We start from the raw sequence: 23,115 nt of genomic DNA, 5'->3' as shown, positions 1-23,115 counted from the left end.
ACAATATGGTTTACTTCCTGTGTACGTGTGAAAATATTTTAAAATATTCTTCAAGTGTATTTAGCAACTATTTGCTGTCATCGTTATTTTTGTACCAACTTAGCATGTTTTACACAATATAGTGACAATAATAGGTAATTTATAGAATAATGAACTGAATTATATAATTAAATCTAACACCTGATGACCATTTTATGCATCACTGAATTGTAAATGCAGTTTAGTGTTTTATTCAGCTCAACAGAATTTCTATAGCATAACCAGAAATAGTAACTTTAATTTTGTAAATTATTTTATAAAAACAAAAAAAGTGTATCCATGTACATATTCCATCCAATTTCCATATGAGCCCTTAAGTTATACATGGTGGTCCAAAATTATCTTTCCAATTTTAAAACTTAATAATTAAATAACTAAAAAATACAACTATTCAGTTTTCAACATCTTGTAGCCCAACTCAAACAGTTTTAATGACATGTCAGTAGACTTCTATATGTGCATCATTAGTGGCTCTGAGCCGTATAACCGGTATTTGATTTCAATCCTCATTCGTTGTAATGTGTCCACAATTACAGTGGTGATGGCAACTGTTATCCTGGTCTTAAGCTCCATGATGTTTGCTATTGGTTTGCAATATATGATTTACTTAATATGCCTTAAAAGAAAGAAAGAAGTTTAGTAGAGTGATGTCTGGTGAACACGGAAGCTATGGAATTGGTCCACCCTGCAAGCCAAATGATGCATTGAGCCTTTTCTTGCATGATTGCCATTTTATGGGGTAACACTACTCACTGATGTGAAAAAAACATGACAATAAAACTTAAATTTTAAAATAGGAAGGATAATTTTGGGCCACCTTGTATAACATTCAATATTTCTTAAATATATCTAGAAACCTAAGTTGAACAAAAATAATTTTAAGTGAAAGACAGTAAGCTTGATTTGTTAAACATGGTAAAAAAACTAAAACAATAAAATTTCACTTGCATTTTTATTTTTCCACATATGTATGTCTACATATCAAACAATACTGCATCAAACTCTCTGCATCAGTTTGGCTCAATAACAGTGGCACACAGCAGAAACCTTGCATGAAACACTGAGGAAACATTCTGTAGAGAATACCAGCAATCAATTTTCCAAATGTAATTGAGTCAGCTGGCTTCCACATATTTATACCACAAGGCAAAGGCAGTACCTTGGAAAAGAGACAGATCCTTTGATGATTACTACAGTCTTCAGTGTTCTACTATTCTCTCTGTTCTCTCTCTCTTTTTATTTCATAGTAGCAGTGTACATTTCACTCATTGTTTTTTGAAGACAATAAGAATTTATTGTAACAGGAAAATTTATGAATTTATTAACATAAACTTATAGTTTTTATTTCCATGTCAAAACTTCCTGCAGTACTTTTTTACTCTTCATGCCATTGCACATTGTCCACACCTGTTGACTATACTTGTGAAATATGTTAACTTATTTGCTTCTTCTATAACCAACCAAATTTATTAAATAATAATGTTTGACATATGTTAGCACCAAGCAACCCTCACACTAAAAATGTATTGATAACAAATGATACATTTTTACCTTGGCACAATTTTATATCTGAAAAACATATTTTTTTATAGTAATTACATATAGCCATGAAACTATACTTACCATAACTATTAATGTAGTAAGTGTATCTTTACAACATTTGGCAAACTTTTTGTAGTCATTATAAGTCTTTTTCTACACAGAAAAATCAAATTTTTAATTAAGTATTTTTTTTAAAGATTTGTTTGTGAATTTATTAGTAGTCTGAGTGAACTGTGATTTTTATGCTAAGAATAAAAATACTTTTTTTTATCTTGCAGCTTTTAAATTTTTTTGCATAACCACTAAGACTAAGTTTTTTCCAGTAAAAATTTATATTTTATCTTTTATTTTCTATACCCTGAAACTTTACAAGATCAGTCCGCTTCATCGACCTTTTAACCCCCACGAAAAATATGAAATCTAAATTACCCCTTTCTTTCTGGAATGACTGCAGATTGTAAGAGAAAATTACTGTTATTGATCCTAAACAGCCTTTGTTTTTTATTTCATATTATTATATTATTGTTATTTGAACTTTCTCTAATACTAAACCTGCATAACAAGCTAGAAATCATCCAGCAATGCGCAGTTCAAGTTATGATATTGAATTACTTAATGCAACAAGCTTCTTGTGTGCATAGCATGTACAGAAATTAATTATTTTTTATTTCACTTACATTTTATTATCTAACCTAATACATTTCTAACTTTTGCACTTTAGTTACTTTTATAACAATAAATAAAAATTGTATACATAAAAAAAACAAGAAATGTAGTAATTATGTGGAGGTCTTGTACTTTTTTTTGCAGTTAAAGATTCAAAGTGTCAATAAAAGTTAACCCTGATTTCTGCTGGGGTTGTTGGTAGTACTTTACTGAATTTATATTTATTTCAAATATTCAACTTAGAACATAAAATAACAACCCACACAAAACATGCAATTTCCTGTAACTATTATAATTTAACTAGCTTTCTAACTAAGCTGTTCTAATATAGTATGTAAAATACATTTGCAGGAGGATAATCCCTAAAAATAATCAGAAAACATATGATGGATCATATTCTGACCTGTTACATATATATATAAAACTATTTTATTTATCCTGTTTTAAAGGTAATTGACGGTTTCACCATTAAACGAACAAGAGACCAGAAGGAATCTATAGCCTATCTTACCCTGATAACTCGTCATCTTCAAAACCAATACAAAGTGAGCAGTTCTTCTATAATGAGTGATCACAATTCTTAAAAAACAAAATCTAAATTATTGTTAATTTAAAAATAACTGAATACTTTAAAACCAAAAACTTAAACTGTAATTTTGTTATTTTTTCTTAAGATTAATTAAGAAAAAGTAAGTTCTTTTTAAGTTTTAAACTAATGGTAGTTGCAAACTAAAACAAAATGTATATATAATGTTAAGTGCCTCATTATTTTCTGACAGTAATTATTTTAATATTAATTTTACAATAGTTATTGAAAGATTAGTGTTAGATATAATAACTATCAAATTAAGTTTATAAAACCTCATTACATTTTGTACAGAAATTTCACAGTGAAACATATTCATTGTTTTGCAGTTCGAGTACTCGTGCTTGTATATAAAGTCTGTATTGTTCATAGATACTTACATATTTGAGTCTTCAAACAGAAACCTATGTAAATACTTGAAGTGTTTTGTTAGTCAACTCATTCAAGAAACCTTTACCAATACTTGGAGAAATGTTATCTGTTGCTACATTTATAAAATATTTGGGAAATATAAATCTATTTTTCTAGATGTGTATTTTCCTCGTTACATTACATGACTGCTACCAGTTTATCACCTTCTATATAAATACCTAAACATGTGTTGTCATTCTACATATGTATTATTTTTCTCTGACATTGTCTATGTGTGTGTCTACCTGTCTGTTATTCTTCAACATCATTGTCAGCTACTTAAGTGTTACTTTCCAATGCTTTCTCCCCCAGTGGCTCTAGGTAAGTCTGCAGGTTTAGAATGCTAAAAATAAGGTTTAGATACCTGTGATGGGCAGAGTACTTATAGCCAATTATAGTTTTGTGCTTAACAACAACCAGATAAACTTTTTTTACCATTGTCTACTTGCTGTTGTCTTTAAGTGCCATTGTCTACCTGCTGTTGTCTTTCTATGTCACTGTCTACCTGTATATTGTCTCTACAAACCACTTTCTATCCATACATTGTCTTTCCACACTACTATCCGTACTATTGACTACATATATGTTGTCTTCTGTTGAAAACTGCTGGAGTATTTTCTTGTCAATCTTACTATAAATGAGACTTGTGTTTGTTACTTGACAGGATCAAACCCTTGCATCATGTACAAAAGAGGATGTGGTATGTGATAAACGTCGTTCCCAATCTTTTATGACTTTTCATGAATTCAACAACTCTTCAATGAAAAATAAGGTTAGTTGTTTTACCAGACCTTTAAGAGTTGAAAATGGACATTGAAATTATAAATGTCAGTAAAGTTTAAATTGCAAGTTATGATCAATCTAAAAAAAAAGAGATTTTGAGAATAGGTAGTTAATTTCAGTGCTTATTTTGTATTGAATTTTGGTTTACTTTTTAGAACATTGACTCCATGAGTGTTGAGATGGTTTTATGCTTACATGTTTTAATGTAAAGCTCTGGGAAAAAAACATACAATTTTGAAGTCTAACTCAATTTTGATTTTCCTTTTTTATACTGTACACATTGGTGATGTGTTTAAAATCATCTGTAGTACAATAGCATTAATCACATTTTTAGTTCTTCCTGAAATGTTTGAATATACTGCCATTATCAGGCTGAGAAAAATATTTTTGAAACTGTTGTCCACTTAGGTAAGTGGAATTAAAACCCCCTCATAAGTTTGCTTGACCCACTGAAGTCTATAAGAAGCTGTTTTTATAAACTGATTTAATGTAAAATTTGTATAAATTGTGTATTAATTAATTGTACTGTTAGCTGTAAATGAAGAAAACTTAGTATTGAGTAATATTTTTTATACATTTAACCAGTAATAACTTGTTTTATATTCATTAACTTATTTACCTTTGTGATTTTCTTTTGGCACTGAAGCAACTATGTAACTATCCAGAACACAGATAAATTTTTCACAATTGATTATGAATGATTTATCGTCAAACATCATTGTACAATATACTATAGAATACCTTGCTCATGAGCATCAAGTATCTAATTGACTTTTTGGAGTAGAGTACTGTAGCTTTCAAGAGGATGTAGTGTAACAAAAATCCACTATCAGCTAAAAGAAATTCACCATGAGAAAAGATAAATTCTCAAGTCTATAATTATCTAGGAAGTATTTTCAAAATTACTATATTCAACCTGCAAGTGTGATTATCACCACACTACCCCTTGAAGAATGTTGACATTTCTATTATGAACGATTTGCAAGTTGTTTACATCATTTTGAAGCTTAGCTTTTTCCCTTTGCAGTGCTTTTTAAAATTTTGTTGTCCCCAGCCAATTTTTAACCACCCAGGATAGGTGACCAGATGACGTTTTGCACCCTGTTTATGGGTATGTGGCCACCCACAATAAATTTCTTGTCCATTAGGATGTTGAAATTATAAGTACTTCTATTACACAATCACTTTTATGTTCGTGACAATTTTTCTAATTTGAAAATGTGACAGAAACCTCTTCTTTTTTGTAATTCAAAAGTGCAAAATTTTTGGTGTACAAATATGATTTCTTCAGATTGACTCCAAAAAATTAGTTAGGATTAAATAAACATGTTGATATACAGAAGTGAGAAGCATATAATTATTGGTTGATATGTAAGTATAATGTACATTGCTGATTGCTGCGAAATATAATCAATTAATCGATATCACTCTATGAGCAACAGTTACATCGATTAGTGTCACGTAAACTAATTGATTACTTGAAGTTACAGTTAAATCAGCTATTACAAAAACAATCAACTAATCAAAATTAGGATTTCTGATTATTCCAACTATTAAAGTAATCAAAATATATTTGATAAACACAAAGCTACTGTAATGGGCAGATGGTAGGTATGCTGATACCTGCTAGAAATAGTACTTCTTTAAATACCAGGATAAGCAGTCATAAGTACACAAGTCACCAACTTGAGGAAGTTTATGTAATACAAAAGAATCACCCAGAGACTTTTTTTATTGCATTGATTTTACTTATATTGTACACAAGTAAACATGGTTCATGAATCTACTTTTCTTTAGTAAGCTACTTTTTGATGGCTCTTCCAAAATAATCATCAATAACTCTATTATTTGAATCAACAAGCCAATCAGAACTTTTAGGCTTGTCTTAACAGATGTATCAAAAAACATTACTAGAATTAGTAGAAGATGACAGTATGAACTTACATAGAGGTTGGATAGTATCAGGTATCCATCATTGTCTTCTTAAGGGTATCAGGCTGGACTATTGACTGACTCTCTTTTCTTTCTCTCACTAGCTGACTCTCTCTCTCTCTCTCTTGCTGCTTTTTAGCTGTGGTTTTTACCTCAACTTTTATAATCAGAAAACAAGATGTTTTCTTAATTCAAAGTCAGAACTAAAACCATGACTAGGACATGATTTCTTAGTATTCGCTGTGAAGTCCCAGTTACTAGAATATTTAAGCTCATCTAAGCCTGTTTAACCTCTGGCCTTGCACATGCTTTTCTAATGAGATATCCATCCTTGTAATCTCTGATTTTCTTTCATTCCTCCAATTAATTCATTAACAGTTCTAGATTCTATCTAGATATGTGATGCCATTACTCATATACTTCCTGATGTTTATGTCCTTTGTTTACAAAAATCATGCCAGTTTAATTGAATCATGGGTATCTATTTAAGGGGATGAAACAAACTGCTCATTACTCTCCAACAATTCCCAACTGAAAGTCTAGCCTTTGAATAAACACTTGTTGTTTACTTACATTCCACTTATTCTTGATTTCATTACAAGATCAACTGTGGCTTTACTCTCGTTTGACAGTTCTAACTACACCGTAATATACAGCCATTTAATAACATATTGATAACTTTCATCTGCTGTAGTCAGAACACTTCAAAGGTATGTATAGTAATCCTTATTTAACAAGTGATATTTAACTTTATAGCATTAATATCATCAGCATATATTTGATATTTACACACACTAAATAACTGCCTTTAGTTTACATTACATCCTTAACCACTAGTAACACTGTTAACAAAAATTCAGTTGATTACTACATATTCCATAATGTATCTAGCAACATTTACCAAGAATACTGCTGGAAATCTTTTTCAACCATTCATTACCTCTTTTTACAAAAAATACTTAATAATACCATTATCAATAACTACTATCTTCTTCTGATTTCATCATTTTTTTTATTATTGTTTTTTTTTGTTTTTTTTTTTTGTTAAGGTAAATCAACATTGTAACCCTCTTTCATATCTATATTTTCATTAACATTCATATTCCTATATTCTTTAAAATCCATACAGTTTTCTGGTTATAGCAAATCAATATTATAATACACTATAAAATGTTTCATTAACGTCTGTGTATATATAATCTTTAAAGTCTGTAATATCCACATATAAGCTACACAAAACACTTTAGTCTACTATCATTGTTACATTAATGGTTAGTATATATAGACTGATATATAAACAGGTAGAATACACTGTAGTATCCTCCACTGGGACAGCAGTAAGTTTATGGACTTACAACACTAAAATACAGGGTTTGATTCCCTGCAGTGGGCACGACAGATAGTCCATTGTGTCTTTGCTCTAAGACAAACAAATAGAATAAAGTCTTTTTTTTTTTAAATTTCTACACACATAAATGGTTCTTAGGAGGATTCTCAACCATTAGTATAGTCTGTTCTCTTTTCCAGATGCAATAGTGCTGTCCTGGGACAACATGATAGTCACATACCACTTGTGGCACTATCAACTGTCTATAAACTGGGCATCCCCAGTTCTCCACATTTATGCATGTTCTCCCAAATAAGTCCCTCACAAACTTTGCCTTCTCTGCATCCTTTGTCTAAATTTTGGTTTAATCTTTGGGCAGAAAGGTTGCCGTTCATTCCACCTGTTGTCTATCTTTGTTACGTACTTGTCTTTCTGGGTGTGGAGGTTTGAATGCATAAATCTTCTACCAATAGGTAAAAAAAATTTAACGCACATTCATTTACTGTATATTTATCTGTAATGTGGAAACCTTCAAACTTCCACAATTACACTCCTTTCTATAGGCTCTCTGTAATTTTCACATAACAGCAAGTCAGTATACACATAAGGTTAATCAGCTAGTTCACTATACTATAATTTGTCATGCATGTACGATTATTAATTGTCAACGTTTGCCATCGTTCTCTGCTTTGTTGTTGTGTTGCAACTCTGATTTATTACCTACACTTCTTCGCATTTTGCTGCACATTGTCAGCAGTGGTGTCTTCTTTATGCACACAGTTGTTCTCTCATCAGTTTTTCGATTTGTAATCAAGATTCTTATCAGTTGTATGTAATTAGTTGATACATCACCAATCTGTCTTTTTTTTTTTTTTTTGCAATCTCAATCTCACTTTTCTCTACTCTCCCTTCTTTTTCTATCTGCTGATTAACCTGTACTCCAATTTAGCTACTAATTTGTCATGTGACAGTATGCTTACTAATATGATTATTAAGCATAGTGCTGTTAGTATTGTGTTTGTTAGTTTCATTCATTAACTTTCTTGTTTTTAGATATTCCTCTGAACTTATTTATGTTTTGCTGAAATTCCTTAATAGTCAGTCCTGACCTTTCATGGGGAAAGTATTGCATTTCCTGTAATATTAAAAGTAATGTTGAAATTTCAGTGTTACATTCCAGTTCCTTATATAACTTTTATCTCTTCCATTGTCACTACTTCTTGTAAATAAAGTATCTTTATATTTAACTGTGCCACTATGTACCTAGTCTTGATCCTAGAATTTGAGGGTAAACTTATTCCTGTCTAATTGCAGAACAATTTCTCATTAATTTTAAGTATCTACTACCTCTTAATTTTATCACTCTTGTCTGGTAATTGAATTGGTGAACATTGATTTAGGACATACTAGTGATAATGTTAATTCAACTTTGACCTTTAATACCCAGGTTCCTGATGTCTGAGTTCGATAAAAATAAAAGAGCCTTGGAATAATAATTCTCTTTACACATAGTTCTGATATCCTGTATTCCTGAAAATATTACATAGCTGCATGATAAAACTGGTATGGAGTGTGTTCCCAAATTTATCTATTGAAGCATGTCTTCCTCAGTCATCTTTAAATGAGTATGTTGATCATCTTACACAGCTGTATAGGGTTTCTTCTGTTATTGCCAAGGAATTATTTAAAGATATGGGTAAGGTACCTATTCAATATAGTTTTATACAGCTATCTGTTGCAATAAAATGGAATTTCTATGGAAATCCTACAGCTACAGTTTTTACATATGCCCATGTATAGTATGTGTAAATGTGATCACTGTATATATATCTTACTTTCTCTAGCTTACAAGTGTGTAAGAAATATAAACTTAACTTTCGGTCTGCTGCTACAGTGAGTGCCTGAACTAATCTAGCTCACTGTTCTGCTACTCTCTTGTCTAAAAGCTAATTGCTCTAGGTTATTCTGAATGCTTTCATTAAAAACTAACATTATAGTAGCTTGTTTGCCTATCAGATGTATTGTTTCCCTTGATATTTACCTCTGGTAATCTTCTTTGTTGTTTAGTTCTCACAAAATAATCTGTCTTTGTAGTTCTGAGTAAGAATTTTAAAACACTTCCTCCTGCATTAATTAATCTGTGTTTTTGTTTTTATCTATTCCAATCTGAATTGGAAATGCTATCCTTTATATTATATAGTTTATCTAACAAAGCAACTATTTCATTGTAATATTTTCTGGTTACCTTTTTGTAATTTTCTACTAGTCCTGCTTGTGTTATTCGTAACACTTTCATTATAGCTACCCCTATGTTAGTGAATGTAATTATTTCATCATTGTCTTTAAATTAAAAAATTTGCAGTAGTTTTGCAAGTTAGGGATTTCTCAAACATTCTTAATTCATTGCATTGTCTGGTTAATAATGGAACATACTGTGGAAATGATATATCTTTGACAATTATCCATTTATATCCTGATAAAATAAAGTTTCCTTTTTCAACAAATAGTATACCTCCTTCGTTTTCCAATGGAACTATACTTATGTTTTGTCCTGCTACCGTAACTGTTGTCAACATCAAAAGGATTCTGTAAATAGAATCTTAATGTTATAGTGTCAATAACTTACCTAAATTATGGTAAAAACTCGGAGAAAATATGACGATCAGCTGATATTCTTGTGAGTTGGTGCCTCACATTGTCTGCCGGCTGGGGCCGTAGCTGAGGGATTGTTTATACTTGTGTTTTCCACTCATGCTCCCAGTTGTCAGCACACCCAGCATCTCCATTTTTTCTTACTCCTTCTTTAACTTCAAAATAAAATTTGTATCTATCTGTCAGTAAATACTGTGATATTCTATGTTTGGTTAAAATGTGATTTACAAATGCTTTTGCAGTAGTTTCAGCTTTTGACCTGGTAAACATAATGTATCTGAGAATCTAGTCAGGTAGTCAGCAACAACTAATTTACATTTATTTTTCAGCATGTGATGTTGGTAATGGGCCTAGAATATCCATAAGTATAATTTGAAATTTCATAGTTAAGCTTGGCATTGTCTGTAAGGGATCATTATATAAATACAGAATAGTGTTTTGTTTTTGTCATTCAATATATGATTCACTAAAGTTTTTAATATCTTTTCTCATGTTTGCCAGAAGAATCATTTACTTATTTGACAATATATTTGTGCAAATGCTAAGTGGGCTGTGAAAGTATTCATAACTGTGTTTTTTGGACTGTGGGATACTAATCCTTGCGGTGCTCTAACTGTGTTTTTTGGACTGTGGGATACTAATCCTTGCGGTGCTCTAACTGTGTTTTTTGGACTGTGGGATACTACTCCTTGCGGTGCTCTAACTGTGTTTTTTGGACTGTGGGATACTAATCCTTGCGGTGCTCTAACTGTGTTTTTTGGACTGTGGGATACTACTCCTTGCGGTGCTCTAACTGTGTTTTTTGGACTGTGGGATACTACTCCTTGTGGTGCTCTAACTGTGTTTTTTGGACTGTGGGATACTACTCCTTGCGGTGCTCTAACTGTGTTTCCACTATTTTCTTCCTTTCTGCATAATACTTCTGAACCTAACATATATTTTATATCTTCTCTCTGTAATACTCTGTTTATTAACATATTTACTGCTGCATCTTTCTTTTTGCTCATTAGCAACATAATCTAAGTCCCATACTACACCGTAATTATGTTCACTATTGGTTCTTGTTTCTTTAATTTTGTTAATCACTTGTTTTGAATTGTTTTCTGCATTCCCTACTCTAATTCTGTTTTTAATGGACAAACATTAGAGTACTTACTACCTGGTCAATGTATAACTTCTAAATCATAATTCTGTAGTAATAATGACCACCTTGCTAATCTAGACAATGAGTCTTTTAAGGTCATTAGCTAACTTAGGAATGCATGAGCCTTAATGATGGTCAACTTTTTACCATACAAATAACAACAGAATGTCTTTGATACCATGTACTACTGCTAAACACTAGCTGTTTATTCTGATAAGCTATAAGGTGTTCTTTCCCAATTTTGTGTAGCTGTGCTAATACTGCTCCTATACCAAAATCTGGAGCATATGTACTTAGAATAAACTCTTTACTGAAATCAGGGTTACTCAAAATAGGTGCTTTTAACAGTGTATCTCATAATTTTTAAAATGCTTCTTGTCTTTCATCTCTCCATTGAAAATCTGTCATTCTTAGTTGGTTAACTCTCTTCCAATGAGCTCAGTTGCTTTGACTGAGTTCATGACCCCAAATTGACGTTTAAGAGTTTCTATACTATAACTTTTACCATATTTTGTGTATCTTCAGGAAATTTTGCCAGTTTATCAGTAAACATTACAAGTCTTTTGTAGACAAAAAATCATCATTTTTAATTCATTATTTTTACTAAACATTTCTCTCTGAATATATGAAATGAAAGTATTGACTGCTCCAAGTGCAAAGGGATTTTTCAGGTTAAGATTAAAAATACTTTTATTCATCTGAGAATTGTCAAATTTCATTTGTGTAATCTCTAAAACCTCCTAAATAAATTTCAGATGTTTTTTGTTTCCATAAAACTTTATAATTTATCTGTTATTTTCTCTACCCTAACTCTATACACATTTGGTCAATTTGACATACCTCATAACTACCATAAAAAAATGCAAAATAAATCTAAGTTACCCTTTTTTCTTTCAAGAATGACTGCAAATTATAACAGTATACATCTGTTTCTACTTAAATTTTATTGTTTTCTTGCCTTTTGAACTGTTTCTAACTGATAATCCCATCAAAGTTGTAAATCACTTGGAAAACATGTAACTCACATTACTGTATCATTTTATATAATACATGAGCTACTCATGAGCATACTTTCTGAATAATTTTTATTATTATTTTTCTTTATCTTACCTAATCTAACCTAATATGTTTCTAATTTTTACATTTTAGTTAATCTTATATTAATAATAAATAAAAAATATACATGAAACATGAAAAATATAGTACTTTCGTGGGTTTTCTTTGCTTTTGCTGTTGATTTTCAATACACTTAAACCTACTTTTTTATAATAATGGTACTACTACACTAAATAATGTTTTATTTAATTAAATAATGCACCTAAGAATGCAGAATAATAACATATAAAAATAGACAATGTCCTATAACTATCATAATTTTCTGGCTTTCTAACCATGCGATAAGAGTCATTAACTTCATAAACTCGTGTGAATGCTGGCAACATCCAGCCAAAAATCATAATTTATCCATTATATGGTGACAGCGTCCAATAACATTTATGTCACTTTGGCTGAAAACTAATCCAAACCATGTTTTTATCCACCTATTTTAAATGGTATGATGATAATTTTTAGACATCGTGAAAATAATTCTGGCAGAATGTGCAAAAACTTATGGGTTTAAAGAGCTTTAAAATTCAACCAAGTTCATTGGTGTGTTTTCTGTAGGAATAAAGTTTGAACTTGAAGTGAAATAGACAATTCCTTGTACAGAAAACATAATATAATAGTAATTTCATAGATTAAAACTTTCACTTTCTGTTGGTTGTAAATATTATAGTATCAAATGTCAGAGAGATCTCTTAGCAGTTTCTGAAACAGAAAATATGACAGATGGGCATGTCAAATGGGTCTGATGTTTTAGTTTATGGCTCCGCAAACAAATAACATTAGATTGAAGGCTATAAAAATTATTCTCTGCTTGAGTAATAACTATATTATAATGAGTAATTTACATTAAATTCCCTACTTCTCGGAGGGGTGGTAAATAAAGGGAAGACCTAGAGAGCAAATGTCTGAATTCTCATACTAGTGGAGATTGAGAATTTTCTTATTTTGTTTACATATTTCCTTATAATATTAAGAAATTAAAATGTATATAATATTAAAATTAATTTATTATCTACATTATGATGCCAAATTTATTTGTATACCATAAAAAGATAGTAGTTTAATTAGATTTTGATCTTGACGTGCACATTTTTACCTGTCCATGGCGAGAGGATTAAAGGTTTTGCTAGCATTGTGAAATGTAGAATAAATATCTTATAAAAGCTTAGAAATCTAAGAAATACATATGTCTTTTACTGTTTTTGGTACTGGGTAATTCTTACATACTTCTTACTTCTTTGGGCCTAGTCTTACACCTTATGTGGTTACCACATGACCTAAATAGTCTACTTCTTTTCATAGAAACTGACATCAAAAGATCTGTGTTTCTATGTGCAGCTTACTTCTGGTAATGAATATTTCATTGTCATAATTTTTTACGAAATCTTGCTTTAATACACTATGCATTAATTTAAAGTAATGATATGGAAGTATTTAGGTTCATATACGTATTTTTCTTGTGGCTCCTCACTGGTAGTTGCTTTGGTTAAATCTATCAGTGTTACCTATGGTGAATTTGCTTCATTCAAATTTAATCGTATCAAGTTACTGTTCAGCTCCTTCTCATAATTAGATTTTAGTGTGTCCTGTATCATCAGCTCATTATGGTGTACATAAACTCTCCTCAGTCTATTACCTAACTCTTGAAGTTTATGAACAAATACTCTAATAGATTTGCCCTTCTTAGCTGTGTCATAATAGTGTTTAGCATTTCATGCTTTCTATACTCTTACAGCAATTTTTCCCCTAACAGGTTAAAGTTAGGGGTTATACTTAATTCATTATTAGCTCTGGTAAACATTTTGCTTCATCCACTGCTTTTACTGTATGAATATATGATTTTTGCGCATCTTTTTGGTCTGATATTCTAGCAGCTTCATCAGTCATATCAATATAATTCTCAATATCCTCCTCAACTTAATCATAGAATAGTGGTATAGCACTCATTAAATATGTAACATCACATTGATCTATAGTGCTAGCAGTACTTGTGGAGCTGCTGTGGCTTCTAAGCCTGCATTTGTTATTATATTAGTTCTAGGTCATGCAACTTCTGTTTTAATTTCTCCAGTAGCTGTAGCCATATCTACTTATTTGTGCTTAGACTAATTTTAATCATCTTACCTCAACTTCCTTTCCTTATTCTTTACAACCTGTTTTGTTTAACTCAAAATCCTGGTTCACTGCACTAGTTTGTAATTGGCAAATGGTAAGTAAGCTGATACCATTAAAAATTGTTTTTATTTAAATACCAGGATAAGCAATTGTGAGTGCACAATTCACGTACTTGAGAAAGTTTGTCTAAAGAACAAAGAATTAGCCAGAAACTATTTATCACAAAATATGAATCTGCTTTACCTTAATAAGTTATTTGTTAGCAGCTTTTCGAAAATAATCAGTGATAATTATTATTTGAACCACTAAGTCAATCAGGACTTTTAATCTTGTTTTGGCAAATATATCAGATAAATATTATTAGAACTAGTATGAGATGGCAATATAAACTTGCATAGAAGTTGGATAATATCAGGTTTCTGTCATAGTTTTCTTAAGGGTGTCAGTCTGGACTGTCAGCTGACTTTCTTTTCTTTCTCTCACTGGACGGTTCTCTCTCTCTCTCTTACTGGCTACTTAGCTGTAGTCTTTACCTCAACTTTTAAAATCAAAATAATAAACTGCTAACTAGAGATAAAGCAATTGTCTGACACCACCTTCCATCAACTTTTTTCTTCATCTGTCGAGTGAGTAATTTTTAACTTCTGACTAGAGGACACAACCAACTTTTTACTTTTTCTTTTTGAATCTAAATAGAGGGAAGGAAACTATCTGGTATCATCTGCCATCAACTTTTTTCATCTTGAACTGCTGACTAGAGGGAAAGAAACTTGATAGCAGCATCTGTCACCATATTTTTTATCTCCCCCCTCCCCTCCTTTTGATCTGCTAACTGGAAGGAAGGCAACTATCTGGCAGCACCTTGTCTTATAATTCTAAATTTCAAGCACTTACAGAACAACTCTTTGTTGTGGATATGAAATCCAAGACACTGCTGGTTCAGCTTGTGTTATATATATTATGTTTGGCTCATATTGACAGTTAGTTCTTTTTGGTCTCTAAGAAACTGTTCTGTTATCTAAGTTTATCATATAAATTATTTAGTAGTTATCTAGACTCTACTTTAAATGTATTGACATCTTGTAAAATGTATTCTTTTTATGAATTTGAATCTGTATTCTGTTATATCTGTTAGCTGATTAAACTTGATTAGTAATAGAGCAGTTGATCTTCTGAAAAGTAAATCTTAACACTGAATTTTGTGTTTTCTATAACTCCATTACTGTGATGTTGTATTTTTGCCACATACCTGTAATAACAAATGTTTTTAGAATAGTAAACTAAGTTACTCTGTCAGTATTTTAATTTCAGCTTGATCAAAAATGATAGGTTAATAAGATCTCAGTAACAGTTATCTGTTTGTCATTATTTTGTAAATAAAATATTTGTAACTGTTGTAAAAACCTAAAGTTTTTAGATGTTGAATATCTAACCCACTCCTGGTAAATATCGTTACTTCATCAGAAAAATGAGAATAAAATTTATTCCACATGATAAGCAACTTGCAGTAAACCCTATATAATATACAGTTTTTATCTTTTCAGCCAATGACAGTAAAAGAAGTGTTTGTGAAGCAACTTTTACAAATCCGAGGATTGTCTGTTGACAAGGCTGCTTCTATAATTGAACACTATCCTACTCCTGTCACGTGAGTGTACAAGATTCATTGTCACTAACCTTGAATGAGACTAGAAATTAATGTACTTAGTTTTTGCAAAATTCTGAGGTATAATTTATAGTTATTATACATTAACTCCTTTGCGAGTTTGTTAACTGGTAGTGAAATCTGTTTTTGTATTATGTTACTTTAATATGTCTTTGTGATTTACACAGTCAGATTGATTGTGTCAGCCAGCAATTAGCTACTACCTGCCCTTGTAGTCTCAGCTACATATTTTGTTTTATCATCCAGATTCACTGAGGTTCTACAACAGGGGCAGTGTTTTACAACAGAGATAATTCATTAATTTCACATATCTATAAAAGCTAATTGTGTTCCAGAAATTCACCTCCTCTTGTTCTCCATCATCTTCCTTGCCATCCCTAATGGCTTGATTTCTCTTGTCAGAAGAACCTCCTCTTGTTCTCCATCATCTTCCTTGCCATCCCTAATGGCTTGATTTCTCTTGTCTAGAAGAACTCCTCTTGTTCTCCATCATCTTCCTTACCATCCCTAATGGCTTGATTTCTCTTGTCAGAAGAACCTCCTCTTGTTCTCCATCATCTTCCTTACCATCCCTAATGGCTTGATTTCTCTTGTCAGAAGATAAACATAAAATGCAGTTCTTTTTTATTAGATTAATTTGTATTAATTTTTTCTCAGCTAAGGTCAGTTGGTAGTTATGAAGTTACATCTTGTTTTTTTTAACCAGGTATGTTATACTCAGATTACGTATTGCAGTTCAGATGAAATATTTTTAAGTAAAGATAAACATGTAATGTTATCTGGAAGTAAAGTCACTGAAGGATCTTGATATATTCCTAATATTTTAAAAAGTCCTTAGTTTATGTTTACATAACTATCAGCTTGTCTCATTTGAAATTAAACCAGTCTTATTTTCCTTCTCTGTATCAGTTCTTAGTCCCCTTATAACTTGCCTATTCATCTTCTTCACCACATTTGTTTGTCCCTCATATATGTTATTCTCTGCATTTTCTTTTCATTCCTGTATGTAACTTGCTTATTTTCATTCTCTATGTTCATTTTTAGTCCTTCATATAACTTGCTTATTTTATACATTTTCAGATTCAGAAACATATTTTCTTTTCACCCCGGTTTGTGAAGATTCAATTATTTTCTTTATTCACTCTTACTAAGTCTAATATCATTGCTTGTAACATGTTTCAAGAAATATTGTTATTAAGAAATAAGAACTTGACTTATAATTGATGAAAAAGTTACCTTTGGTCATGTTCACCTTTGACAGATATAATACAGCATATCACTGTTCCATGGATTCTTTTCACGACCACATTATATCAGTAGACCCATGTCTGTGTAGATAGCAAAATCTGTGTTATCTCTGCACTTTTCAATTGTTTTCTTTCAAATTTTGTCAGATTCTAGAATTCACTAAGTGTTGCTTCTCAAACTCAACTAATCATTTCTGAGGTTATTGCTTACCAACATCATACATTTACCAAGTTGTTTCTAATTGTGCTCAGTTTACTGACATTGTATCAGAAACTAATGTGTATGATTAGAGTTGTGTGCTTACTCTCCACATTATCTGAGCTACACTTAAGAAACAGTCTAAACAGTTATATTTTCATTGAAATTAGATATATATGTTTTTATTTCATAAAATCATGTATGTTTTGTTTTTAAAGCCTCAAGAAATGTCTTCTGTTGATGATGTGTAACATAAAAAAAAAAAAATGTTAGATTTAGATTGTTTCTTTGTAACTTTGTTTGTTTGTTGGTAAGCACAAAGCTACACAATAGACAATCTATGCTGTCTCCATCACAGGTATCAAAACCCAGTTTTTAGCATTGTAAGCATGCAGACTTACCACTGAACTATAACTTTGTAACAGAAAGTTCTCGGGCATACCCTATATGATTTAAATTCAATTTTATTTTTATTTAAGGTGGATCTATACATTAATTGAAATAATTATGGAAACATAAAGTGATATACATACAGAAGTCAGAAACAATGAGTAAAAGTAACTAAGTGTTCAATTAATTAATGATACAAAAAATTATCACAGAAAAGTGAATAGACTGTACAGTTCACTATTTTGTATATGAGCCCTTTGCTTTACACAGAGCACTAAACCTTGCTTTCAAGCTGTGATACAGTTTATAAATATAAAATTATGAAACACTTATTCCATATATTTCATATATTTATCCCTCGATTCAGACAAGTTATTTGGTTGCCTTTTGGCCTCCTTAGTTTTTACATAAACCCACACAGCTTCAAGAATCTTCATATTACTATGGTTGTGAGTGCTCCATTAACCTATTTACCATCAAAATTTGCTTGATACTTGGGATAATTATCTTACTAGAAGATGAATCCTGCAAATAATGAGCTATGTTGTTGATGGATTAGAATTTACATGTACTTGTCAACAGTTGGGGTGCCATCAATTTTGTGTATATCACAAATGCTGTTTCTACAATGCAGCCCCAAACTTTCTCTGATCATTCCTCAGCTTGGTTCACTGTAAATGTTGTACATTTACTGTAATTCCATTCTTCTCTCTGCCATTGATTGAACTATTTTTGATTTTAGCCCAACTATTCAACCTTGGATTTGTCTCCAAAGAGCACATGTCTCCAGCTTTGCCTATTCCACTGTTTATGGTCTGATTCATACTTCAACCTTTTGGTTTGATTGCTCTTCTCAGCAGTGGATTTCAAGTAGTTACACATTCAATGAGACCATTTCATAAAAATCTGTATCTTACTGTTTTCAAGATAAACTTTCAACCTGTATTTACATCAAGGTCATAGGTAAGATCAGTACATGACCATTATCTATTTCATGAAGAACATGCTCTAAAACAGTGAACACTATTTTTTGGAGAGTTTAAGCTTTCTGCTTTGACTGCTTTTATTACTAACAGTTCTAGTTTAACATGCATTGTGCAGAGTCATGCATATAGCTTCTACTGAAACATGAAGTATTCCTGCAGTTTTTTTTGTATGGAGTGTCTTTGACTAGCCAGAACTTTCAGATCTATACGCTTGTCATTATTTCAGTCCTGAGAACCATGAATAGAGTCACATAAGTACCTAATTCTGGACATATTACAATTTACTGTACTGTTATGGGCCTTACTCTGGAGTGGCACTTTCTAATTGGTTGGATGACAACCAGTTACAGTGTAAACTATTAACACTTTACTGTACATTGATGTAGTTCATTTTTACACTATAAAAGTAGTATTTGCCTTTTATGTTAGTTTTTATCTTCTTTTTTTTATTAATTTGCTGTTTCCAGAATTCTTCCAATACTATATGTTTTATAACTGATTGTTTTTAAGGTTGTTTTAAGTATTTATTAGAACTGATCTTTTTCTAAATTGGACCTTTTTTTTAACCGATAATTTCTTTTGAATCACACAGGCTTGTGATGGTTTTATTGTCTCAAAATTTTTACGTGTTCTACAGTAATTCCTGTATGCTGAATCCGAAAATGATGTCTAATTTTCTCCATCACGTACAGATTTTTCACAAAACATCATAATGCAATACATAAAAGAAGGACCACAACACATAGTTTTGAGAGTAAAAGACATAGACTTCACAATAAAAATCAGGATGAATGAGGATGCATATTTGTTTTACATCAATGTTCTTCCCTTTTCTTCACTTTGTTTGTATTTTTTTTAACAAACGTAATAATAATAAATGTTCATTATGGTAAACAAAGTAATAATTTGATCTAAATAAGAGTTTTTCTTTTCTTCCTGATTTGTAAAAGATCCTTACATGATAGCAAAATATTAATATTATTTTCTAAATCTACATAGCTATATTATGGAAAATCTGTAATTAAAACCAAAACAACTTTTAAGAAGTTTAAGTTTACAAGCCTGTGTCATTTATCTTTCTTAGATTATCATTTTGACTGCACACCATTTTTATTTTATTTGACAGTTAAACTCATTATAATGAACTTCTTGTAAGAGAATAAATTATTTCATAATTTTCCATTAATGACTTTTCTAACTTTTGTAGACTTCTGGAAGCTTATGACAGGTGTTTAAGTGACAGTGAAAAAGAAAAACTGATTTCTTCAATCAAGTATGGAAAAAATAATAGGCAAGTGTTGATTTTGAAAACATAATATCAAAAAAAGTAATGAAAGTAAAAAAAATAAACTATATTCTAATTTTTGTTTTATTTAATGTTGTAGAAAAATAACTAAAACCCATGATTCACATCTTGTGATCCACAGGCCCCTAATGGATGTCTGTGAGCATTCTATAAGGGGTTGTAGAAAAATAACTAAAACCCATGATTCACATCTTGTGATCCACAGGCCCCTAATGGATGTCTGTGAGCATTCTATAAGGATCTGTAATGGTAAAGAATGATTTTCTGTATTCTAATGTAGAAAAAATTAATATACATGTTTGATTAGATAAAACTGACATCTTATTTTAAAATCTTATCTTACATAATTATATATACAGTGTATATGTCAATAGCACTTATGCACTATAAAATTAGCTTCTATTAGAATTTACTTTGATTCATGTGGATAAAATGTGAGAACCATTGATTTAAAGTGATTTTTACAATCCTTAAAAGCTAATAAAATTTATGTATAAGTTTATAGAGCATAAATTTTATGAACATTTTAGATAACAATTGGAATGTTCATCTGTTTGAAAGCTGCTTTCTGGTTTATCAAATAACTTCAAACAGTTGTGATATCATTTTCACTGGTTGTTTTAGGTTATAAGTAATTTCACGACACACATTAATATATATGATAACAAAAGAGTAATTGAAATAGAAAATATAAACTGTAGAACTTTCATTAAGTTTTTCTCTTTTCAAACTAGGAAAATAGGACCAGCTTTGAGTAGAATAATATATCAGCTATATTGTGCTAAAGGGCCCTTGTCTTGATGAAGAAGAGTTAGTAACTGACTTACAAGCAAAGTATCGGTACTTGGGAAGAAGAATTGTTGGCATCCAATTCACTAGCAGATAATCATAATTAGGATAAAGGAATTGTTGATATCCAACTAACTAGTGACAGATAATTCTTGAGATGATAAAGTGTTGGTAACTTGTTTATTCAGTGAAAACACATTGTTGGGATGAAAAAATTTTAAACTTACTAGAGAAATAACATTGTCGAAATGAAGAAATGCTGATATCCAATTTACCAGGGAAAGTTTATTGTTGGGATGATAACATGTTATCCAGTTTATTAATGAAAGATCGTTTTATTAGTTTGAAGTGTTAGTAATTGACTTACTAGTAAAATATCAGTACTTGGCATCCAACTTATAAATGAAAGACCATTTTCAGTACTTGGGGAAATAGAAATGTTGGCATATAAGTTATTAGTGAAAGATCATTGTTGGGATGAAGAAACCCTGATATTCAATTTAATAATGAAGGATCATTGTGTGAATAAAGAATTACTGATTTCTGATTTACTGGTAAAAGATTAATTTGACAAGGAGTAGTTGCTATGGAGTTTATTATTTATCAACATTGTTGGGATGAAGAAATATTCATTGAAAAGTGGTTGTTGGAAGAGAATATTAAACATTACTGAAGAGCTGTAAAGTATCAGATGTAGAACAGAAGACCTACTGTTCTAATAAATATATTTAACATCATGTAAGTAATGTGCTTTACATACATGTTTTGGACTAGTATTTACTTGTATATATTATTTAACAAAATGTAAGTTTTTGTCTTAGAAAATATATTGGTATTTCCATTTTTAGCATGTTTTAGTGTCATTAAATATGATAAATATTGAAAATGAAGCATCATGTGTGAATCAGCTCTCTGGAAGCTACAAAATATATTTTTAAAGTAAAGTAATACATTGGTTTCATTTTATACTCCTTAATATACATTTAAAATGTGGCAGTGCTAAATGAATTTTAATAACTGCTTATATAATGCACAGGTAAGTTAAAACTTGATTCTAAAATGACATTCCTGTATACATTTTATTAATAAAAACTACTCCAAATGGAATGTGCTTACGAGCAATTTTACAAAATTTATTATATACTTGTTATAATGTAAAATATTAAATAGACCTAATTATATTATAAATGTGTTGTACTAGCATTCTATTTGTGACGTAGGTAATGTAGGAAGGCCTGATTTCTTTATCTTTTAATGAAAATAAACCTTGACAGTCACTGAAGTAAAGATTCAGTGTTAAGTATTTTCATTTTACCAAAAAATAAAAGTGCTTGAACAAAAATATCTTAAAGAAATGACTTGATATAATTATCTCACAGACATACAAACTTTGAGGACAGTAGAAACTTGTTTACATAAAGGTTTTCTGTACAATTAGACACCATAACCTTGGGACAAACTATATGATAGTTATATCAAAATCAACAAGCCTCTTTTGCTTGCAGAATTTTCTAGAAGTAGTGAAAGTTTGTAATTAAGGCTTGCATGTAATTCAACAAATTTTTTGTTGTGTTTTTGAGGTGAATTACACACACACATATTTTATCTAGAGCTAATGTACATGAATAATAAAGTGTTAGAATATAGTGAACAATAAGCACTTATTCTCATTAGTATGTTTGAAATTTAATGCTGCAAAAATTTTCTCCACAATTTAGGTCCATGGTTGTTCTGTAAAATTGATGATCAAATCCCACTATTTGATCAAACAAGTTATTAGTGTGTGTGTGCTGTATACTAACTGCCATCTCTGCTGTTTGTCAGTTCATAATTAAGGATAGCTATGTGCAGATAACCATTATGTATGTGTAATTCTGAATAAAATAAATTATAAAATCTGATTCAAATGGGTCCAATTGCAACATGTATAATATGGGGAGGAGGACAGATTGTATGAAAGGTAACTGAATTGTTAACTGTCAGATTTTAAAAAATAATAATACATATATATATATATATAAGTTCTTCGTTTTGCCAATTATCAAAGTAAATGGCTTTTACTTATATTTCTTAATAGTATAAATATATAGTATGTAGTTGTTGGGCTGAGGATTCTTCTACAGTAGGTATCTGTGACTTGTTAGTGATAAATTCAATGATGAATAAACAGTACACACTTTACTTGTTTTCAAATAATGTATATATATATATATATTGGTATACTTTGG

The 23,115-nt window shown here is 30.6% G+C and overlaps 1 protein-coding gene across 2 annotated transcripts in view; it reads left to right on the top strand.

The window, feature by feature from the left end:
- LOC106467964 (crossover junction endonuclease MUS81-like) overlaps positions 1–23,115 on the top strand; it is a 69,826-nt gene that overhangs the window by 38,074 nt on the left and 8,637 nt on the right. Inside the window, exons 13-17 of one of the 2 annotated variants that reach the window (XR_002612521.1) lie at positions 2,697–2,792; positions 3,909–4,016; positions 15,849–15,952; positions 20,000–20,083; positions 20,833–21,625. Coding sequence is in view for 1 of the 2 variants with exons in the window: in XM_022396209.1 (XP_022251917.1) it covers positions 2,697–2,792; positions 3,909–4,016; positions 15,849–15,952; positions 20,000–20,083; positions 20,833–20,899 (459 nt within the window). In the remaining variant the exon portion in view is untranslated. Of the gene's footprint in view, positions 1–2,696; positions 2,793–3,908; positions 4,017–15,848; positions 15,953–19,999; positions 20,084–20,832; positions 22,742–23,115 lie in introns of those variants that run through there. The other variant, XM_022396209.1, reaches the window with a different exon arrangement.

The sequence above is a fragment of the Limulus polyphemus genome, unplaced genomic scaffold, assembly GCF_000517525.1.
Source record: "Limulus polyphemus unplaced genomic scaffold, Limulus_polyphemus-2.1.2 Scaffold2813, whole genome shotgun sequence".
Lineage (NCBI taxonomy): Eukaryota > Metazoa > Arthropoda > Merostomata > Xiphosura > Limulidae > Limulus > Limulus polyphemus.
Note: the sequence above shows the minus strand (reverse complement) of the source record. Positions and strands in the feature narration are given on the sequence as shown.